At 36.9% G+C, this 7,997-nt stretch overlaps 2 protein-coding genes across 2 annotated transcripts; one reads left to right on the top strand and one right to left on the bottom strand.

Annotated features, from left to right (window-relative positions):
• The first annotated feature begins 213 nt into the window (after positions 1 to 213).
• Positions 214 to 6,359, top strand: LOC106143502 (maltase 2). Its single transcript, XM_013345614.2, has 12 exons — positions 214 to 363; positions 732 to 884; positions 1,227 to 1,406; positions 1,573 to 1,736; positions 2,341 to 2,466; positions 2,952 to 3,072; positions 3,270 to 3,601; positions 4,093 to 4,200; positions 4,598 to 4,849; positions 5,066 to 5,163; positions 5,547 to 5,687; positions 6,246 to 6,359. Exons 1-12 carry the CDS (start codon positions 330 to 332, stop codon positions 6,322 to 6,324), a joined length of 1,788 nt encoding a protein of 595 aa, XP_013201068.2. The 5' UTR covers positions 214 to 329; the 3' UTR covers positions 6,325 to 6,359.
• A 7-nt stretch (positions 6,360 to 6,366) lies between these two features.
• LOC106143521 (DNA polymerase epsilon subunit 4) lies at positions 6,367 to 7,632 on the bottom strand. Its single transcript, XM_013345634.2, has 2 exons — positions 7,198 to 7,632; positions 6,367 to 6,846 (listed from the first exon to the last, which is right to left on the bottom strand). The coding sequence occupies exons 1-2, from the start codon at positions 7,516 to 7,518 to the stop codon at positions 6,703 to 6,705; spliced, it is 465 nt and encodes a 154-aa protein (XP_013201088.2). The 5' UTR covers positions 7,519 to 7,632; the 3' UTR covers positions 6,367 to 6,702.
• Positions 7,633 to 7,997: the final 365 nt, after the last annotated feature.

The raw sequence follows: 7,997 nt of genomic DNA, 5'->3' as shown, positions 1-7,997 counted from the left end.
TACGTTTATTATGCGGAATATATTTTTTTAATTTTACCAGAATCCGTTCTTGTTTTAATTAGATCTCATACGATTTTAAACTTTCGCATTGCATTATACTATTTATAAATAATACAGGTATTAAACGCGCACACTTTATTTGGTGCCAAAGCTATAATTTTTACTTATCTCGATTCATTTGTATGAACTAATTTCAAATGTTACGATAATATCGCTGCGCTGAGTAATTTGTGCATCATTTTAATATTCCTACATTAAGTGCAATCCAAACGATTTATCTTTAAACACTTAAGCTGTAGTTAACTACAGCTATTTAAATGTGAGTGCACATGTTAGTATGGCCAGTTCTAGATCACCGGCAAAGTAAGTGTCTGTTTCAACGTGGAAAAAAATACGAAAATGATTTATGACTGATACCAAAACATTTTATGATCCTACTGCTTTTTTTCAATTGTAATGTTTTGTTTGTTTATAATAGTAATGCCTTGTCGATTAGTGTCGAATATAACTTTCATAATTTTGGATAAATTTTCATGTTGTAAGCTATCGTCTTTGTTCTAACATAGTTACTTGTTTAGCAAACAAGGTCGGTGCCCAAATATTTACGTCCCGAGCAAGGGCTCTAGCTCGCTTTTATATCTAAGCAGACAATTTTTCATCAGAATACTGCCCTACGATATTTTCATGGATATAAATTTTATTTCATTTTACATATAATTGTTTTGATATAGCAGTAATGCGTGTAACAACGTTATTGATACTCGCTACCACTGTCACGGCGACGGTGGCGAGCGATGCGGACTGGTGGCAGAGCGCGCTCATCTATCAGATCTATCCGAGGTCGTTCAGAGACAGCAATGGAGACGGAATTGGGGATTTAAATGGTGAGTTTATCATACATAGATATGCATGTAACAACGTTGTTAAATGTATACGTGACAGATTACACAAATTGAGTAAGCCTTATAGTTTGATACTTGAGTAACGGGATACTAACTCAAGAATACTACAATTTATTATAAATACTTATATAGATAAACATTCATGGGCCACGCCAATCAGAGAAAGTTCGTTTCTCATGCCCTAGCTGGGATTCAAACCCAGGACCTCACACACAGAGACAAGCGCACTACCGCTGCTCCACAGAGGTCGTTACCACTCTGCCACACCTAGGACTTTTCCTACTGCTTTATTATATGTGTAAATTTTATTTGATTATAAATAAGGCATAACAGAGAAGCTGCCATACCTTCAGCAACTTGGCGTGGACGCAATATGGCTGTCGCCAATATTTCTATCGCCGATGTACGACTTTGGCTACGACATTACTGATTATACGAAAATTGCGCCGGAGTACGGGACTATGGATGATTTTGACAATCTAATGACTAAAGCAAAGTCATTGGGTAAGTCTTATTAATTTATAATTAACGTGAATACTCAAGTCTGCGTTTAAGTAAGACAAAAGCTACTTAGTTGCTGCCACAGATATAAAATTATTTTGCCCCCATAAATTTAACTAATTTTAAATGACCCTTGAACTGTTACGATTCTCATATGTTTTCTTTTCAGGCATCCGTGTGATTCTGGACTACGTTCCGAACCACACGGGCAATGAAAGCGAGTGGTTCATCAAATCAGCTCAGAGGGATGTTGAGTATGAGAATTACTATATTTGGGCGGACGGAGTGCCCGACCCTGATAACGCGAGTGTGATACTGCCACCTAATAACTGGGTAATAGAAATCATAATACAAAGAGTGTCTTACATACAATATCGTGATACTAGCACGATATTGTATGTGAGACACTCTTCACAAAGAGCTAAAGGCATACCTACCTACATGTTCTTTTTTTGATGTGTAGAGTATCGCTAAATTTATATAATACTAATATTATAAAGCTGAAGAGTTTGTTTGAACGCGCTAATCTCAGGAACTACTAGTTCGAATTGAAAATTTCTTTTTGTGTTTAGTAGACCATTTATCGAGGAAGGCTTTAGGCTATTATCATCACGCTTCAACTATTAGGAGCGAAGAAATAAAACGGGGAAAATTATTCCTCCTTGAATTCTTGATTCTTGGATTAGTTATATTGGGCTTCAATGATGCCCAATATAACTAATCCACGGGGAGGAAGTCGCGGGCACAGCTAATTATTAGATAAAACCTTTCTTGAAATTCCCACGGGAACCAGGAAATCGTAATATATAGTGCGTATGAAGATTTCGCTACCTAAAAAACCAATATATATTTCTCTTTACTTGATTCTGCCAACGGTGTTTTGTTCATACTAGGTATAATGTATACCTAGTGAAAAAGTTAATGACAATTCTGCCAGGTAAGCAATTTTCGTAAAAGCGCATGGGAGTACAGTACGACCCGTGGTCAATTCTACCTGCACCAGTTCGCGATCGGCCAGCCTGACCTCAACTACCGCGAGGCTAAGGTGCAGCAAGCGATGAAGGTAAACTACGATACATATGTATATGTACTGCACATCAATAAATCCAATTCATTAATCAATGCAATCCAGTGCCCATGGTCAAAGGAACACCCCGAGCATCCTCTCCAGGTGAGGATGCAACCGTAAGAGTGAAAACAGGATCGTAATATTCAAGACGTATAATTCGCTATAATTTGGCTTAACGCATCAACAGATAATTTGTTGAAAGCTAAATTTTATAATCGATAGAAATTATTACCGAAAGAAAACTAAGAAGATCAAAGCGAGTATATCTAGAATGTATCTAGTGTTCCATAAATTGGTGACCATTTGCCTATGTTTGAGTATACATTGTCTTGATTAAAAAATATGATGATCTTTCCGTTGAGCCAGTTCTAAAAGAGGATTGTCATATAAAGTAAGTAGGTACCACTGGTTCTACTAAAGTTTATGAAACCTTTTCCTTCCTTGACAAAGCAGCCACATGATAGGAAGATTATTTTCAGGACGTCCTCCGCTTTTGGCTAGACAAAGGCGTGTCTGGGTTCAGAGTGGACGCTATCAACATGATGTACGAAGTCGACTCCGCACAGTTCGGAGGGGCCTATCCTGACGAGCCTCCATCTGGTATAAATATTAAATTTTTACTTAGGTACTACCGTTAAAAACATGCGGGCAGCAATATTTCTGTACTGTGAATTTTGTAATTACTCGTAAAATATGTATGTTATGTAAAAAATCATATTTGGACCTCTCGATTTGAAAGCCCAAACAAAATTCAATTGAGAACACGTAGAAAAGTTTCTATATATAAATGTTTCCAGGAGCCGAGGGTGCAACCCCAGACGACTACGAATACCTATCCCACATATACACGAGAGATTTGGACGAAACATACTATGTCGTATACGACTGGCGGGACCTCTTAGACGAATACTTCAAAAAAGATGGCGAATACAAAATAATGATGACTGAAGCGTACACGGAAATCACAAAGATGATAAGATTCTATGGCACAGAAACTAGAAATGGTTCCATACCGTTTAATTTCAGTTTCCTTGGGGAAATTAATAACGGTTCAAATGCGAGGGATATAAAGATGGTAATAGATAAGTGGATGACGTATATGCCTAGTGGGAAGACTGCTAATTGGGTCGTAAGTAGAGATTGTCATACTTCATCCTCTTTCCCTGAGTTACAGGCAGAAAAACTTTGCATTTCATACTGCCCAACAAGCTTTTCATAGAAAACTCAGCTTTGAACCCTGTCCATGAAATTAAGCGGTTCTTCTCAGGAAGAACATTTTTCTCGAATTCTCTATATTTAAAAATTCAATGTGAACGCAAGGATCTTGCGTTCATGCTGGTCAGGTAGCGATGTTAGTGTACTATGTGCCTGCTGCTCTCCCGCGCAGATTGTCGAAATCAATTACGATAAACGTTTCTTAATTTAAAGGATATAGACGTGATCATATGTATACCTATACTATGTTTCTCAATTCGGGATGGTCTAGCAACCGGTCATACCTATATGAATTTCAATACCATTAAAGCTACCTATGCATATGAAAGTCGTATTTTCATGATTGTTGGCCCTGCTTACAGTGCCTTAGTGATAAAGACGTGATATATTTTTGTAATGTTTCAGAACGGCAATCACGATCAGAGTCGCCTTGCGTCCCGCCTCGGCACCGCCCGGGTGGATGCCATGAATATGCTGGCTCTCATACTGCCCGGGGTCGCGCTCACTTACCAGGCAAGTACACCTTCAGTCAATCGATCTTACACTTTAATAGGTACATATGTATAAGTTGTTGAAAAATAATTGAACGTAAGAAGTTAACTTGAACATTTATATGAAGATCAGTCACCCTTACATTTTCGTTTGTTTGTGAACAAAAACCGAAGTGAGTGCTAGTTGCAACTCTTCCCACGCAGATTGTAAAAGTCAATTAAAGCAAAAGCATTTAAACTTAAGTTTATGCACCTATGCCTCGTAAGAGATATAGACGTATTTTTTGGATATCAAACAATCTTGCGCTTTGTCAAAGAACTCATTAAAAGTTGCAATTCCAATGTACCTTTAGGATTTATCGTTAATTAGTACCATTTCATATTTCCTTTTAACATTATACCTACATATTCTACAATAGGGTGAAGAAATTGGCATGACAGACGGCGAAGTGTCCTGGGAGCAGACGAAAGACCCCCAAGCGTGCAACACTGACGACCCCGTCAACTACTGGAAGAAGTCCCGCGACCCAAACAGGACGCCGTACCATTGGGACGCCAGCGCCCACGCAGGTTTCTCTTCAACCACGGGAGAAACCTGGCTACCTGTGGCTAGCAACTACTTGACCTTAAATTTGGCTGCGCAAATGGCAGCTGAAAAAAGTCACTATAAGGTATTGCAACTTTACTATATAGATAGTTAAGTATATAATTTATAAAAATAGTTTCACATAGAAATATCGTAGGTGTTTCCACAGCTTTGAAGCATAAGTGAAAAAAAAATTGATTTTACTCCACCAAGTGTGAGCGGATTTGGTTGCACACTGTCATGACGGTAAAACATGTTGGATTTAATCATATACGTATTCATATACATATTATTTTTACAGTTTTATAAAGATGTCCTTACCGTCAAGAAGCTACCAGCTGTTCGTTTTGGAGATTTAGAAACTACAGCTTTCTCCGAGTCTGTTCTAGTGGTTAGCAGGTTAGTTTTTTTTTGTTACTATTTATAAACATGTAGGTAATAAATAAATATCTGAACCCGTCTTATAGTCATAACCAGAGAAAACTTAATTAGACCAAAAACCATGACGAATTTTTTTTTCCACCGTTATTTGTTTGTCTTCATCAAGAGTCTGAGATTCTGATGCTTAAGCTCATAGCATAATGCGCAGACGCATCACAAAACGGCTGGACGCCATACGCCATATTGCCTAACTGTACCAGCATTACAATTCAGCGAGATGATACCTCGGCCCTTTCTTGTCGTTATTACCATTTTTGGTACCTTGCCAACTAGACTTATCAATATATATGTATATTTTTTTTTTAACGATAACTTTTCAACACCAATAAAACAATTAACAGGCTTCTGCCGGGTGTCCCAGGTGTAGTGGGCATAGTGAACCTGTCTGATAAAGAGCATCACCTGGACTTGACATCCATTAAACTGCTGCCAGTCCAGCTGAGAGTTGTCGCTTCCGGAATCAACTGTACTCATAAGAAAGAGTAAGTCTTCTACTCTCTCCTGGCAATAGTCCCAGTAACATCTTCATCTTACTTCTCTTACCTATGTGACCTTCCAGTCTTATCAAGACTGTTTGCTCTGTCTACCCTGCAGGTGATACAGACGTGATTATGCGTGTATGTACTGACATCCCCACCACTGGATCATAGATTGGGGAGTCAGATTTTATGCGAATCAACTCCCATCAGACCTCAGGGATGCCGAAAAACCTAAACCTATATTTGGATCATGTTGCACATTCAATTGCCTAAATGTGCATGTTTCGCCTTTTTCTTTTGTTTCTTCAATTGTTGTCGTTGTTTCCCATTCAAACTAAAGAACACAACATAAATAGTCATAAGTACATGGCCAAGATAGATTTGAACCTTTGCCTCTATGCGCATCAGACATTTAAAGTTAAAAACTATTATTTTATAAAGTTTAATTGGTTGCCTCATAACAATGTAAAGGGCTCCTGCCCTCTCAGTTCTCTCTACTGACCAAAACTTGGTCTTTCTCTCTGTATATATGATAATTGATAATATTTAATATTTTTACAGTGAATGGATGAGAAAATCTAATATAACTGTATCGGCTCACTGTGCTCTGCTGTTGCAAACAGTGAGAAGGTGTTGTTGAAGGAACAAAAAAGAGTTTAAAATAAAATTATCAAACATTGCTTAGCTGTTTTTTTTTCTTTAATATTAACAGAACTATCATAAAAAATATTTAAATCACTTAGGTGAAAATTACACTGAATTACTTGCGTTAGCCTATTACTTTTGGAGTTATTTGTCATGTTACATGAAATATAACATTTTTGTATGCTACAGGTGGCATCTCCAGCCATTGTTTTACAGTATAAAACCTGGTTCACATTATTTCATTGATCCTACAGAATTCAAAACAGAGTTGAACTGAAATTAAGTAAACCAAGCATAAGATTTTCTCTCTAGAAAATTGGAACTGAGAGAACTTTAACAACACATCTTTTCAAAAATTTCTTTGCTCTTCTACTTAAAAATCCATAGCACCTTCTAGGAAACACAGACAGTCCACTTTATTGATGATGAGGTCCAAATCCTTCTTTGAGATAACTTTCCTTTTGTTGGTTGATGTGTATGAGTAAGTTTCCTTCGCTATGGTTTCTAGGAATAATTCCTGAAAAAACAAAGGCTGTAGTAGGTAAGTGTACAAAATATTGATGACAGAAAGCAAGCTGTTTATAAAGAAATAAACAAAAAATAATAAAAAAATTGAATTGATTTTCTTTATGACTCATATGGTAATTGTGCTGTTTTTACCAGCACTTAAGAATAGAGGAACTCTTTCTAAGAGTAACATAAAGGTAATTTTAAGAGTTAAGCCAACATAAAAGTCGATAAGGAAAAGCTTATAGGAAAAACTTGGGATTCTTTTTGTAGGTGATGAGCTAGGATATAATTCAAGAGACACTACACACAAGAGACACAAGAGAAGTTGTCTGTTAGTTATATAATTTTAGCTACTTACAGTTGCTTTAGTGACGAGAAAAACCGCATCGGCTGAGACTACACTAACGTCTGGGTCCATTTTCATTATGTTTTTTATCCTCGCAATTGGTAACCTGGTAGAGCGTATTACCTCAGGTTTACTGCTCTGATTAGGCACCTTAATCTCCGTTGGCGGAGACTCTTCATTGCTCAAATTATGCAAAATTTCCGAGTCCTGTATTGCAGCATTTATTTCCGCCAAATCAGAATCTTCATAACGCTTTTCATTGTCAATTAAATTATCGGTTTCCGTATCTTCCATTATATCTGATATATCCGTGTAATGCTCCTCGTCTGCCATCGCTTATAATTCTTCGCGCTATTGCTGAAATGTTTTTGATTTGATAGCAACCTAGTATTTTTATTGCAAAACAAAATCACGTAAAATAAACCGCGCGTAAATGTAAACACAGAAATAAGGTGACGTTTTTATTTTGACGTTTATGACAGAACAGTGAATGACAGCTAGATGACATAGAGCAAAGAAACGTTCTACAACATCTTAAGATAAAAAAAAATATCATTATTTTGATTTTATGAGTACCACAACAGGGTTTAATTAACTAACTTGGCATAATCTTTATTGAGTTTGTAGTACAGATTTAAAAAACTTTATGTGGTCTTAATGCGTGAAAGCAACTTTCAACGTTTCATATAGATAATCTAGTAGTGTACTTTGGCGTGTAGGTTTATTAGGTAGTTTTAATATGGGTAATGCTTTTCAATTACTCCTATAAAATAAAAAAATGTGCAAATGGACGCTCTACAACATAACGACTT

This window comes from Amyelois transitella, chromosome 7 (assembly GCF_032362555.1).
Source record: "Amyelois transitella isolate CPQ chromosome 7, ilAmyTran1.1, whole genome shotgun sequence".
Classification (NCBI taxonomy): domain Eukaryota; kingdom Metazoa; phylum Arthropoda; class Insecta; order Lepidoptera; family Pyralidae; genus Amyelois; species Amyelois transitella.
Note: the sequence above shows the minus strand (reverse complement) of the source record. Positions and strands in the feature narration are given on the sequence as shown.

What these genes read in the sequence shown, in the direction of transcription:
- LOC106143502 (XM_013345614.2), top strand. Translation starts at nt 330, where the DNA reads ATGTTAGTATGGCCAGTTCTAGATCACCGGCAAA. An exon ending in CGGAATTGGGGATTTAAATG is followed by an intron (nt 885 to 1,226) that starts GTGAGTTTATCA and finishes ATTATAAATAAG; the next exon opens with GCATAACAGAGAAGCTGCCA. An exon ending in AGGTGCAGCAAGCGATGAAG is followed by an intron (nt 2,467 to 2,951) that starts GTAAACTACGAT and finishes GATTATTTTCAG; the next exon opens with GACGTCCTCCGCTTTTGGCT.
- LOC106143521 (XM_013345634.2), bottom strand. Translation starts at nt 7,518, where the DNA reads ATGGCAGACGAGGAGCATTACACGGATATATCAGATATAATGGAAGAT. An exon ending in TTCTCGTCACTAAAGCAACT is followed by an intron (nt 6,847 to 7,197) that starts GTAAGTAGCTAA and finishes TTGTTTTTTCAG; the next exon opens with GAATTATTCCTAGAAACCAT.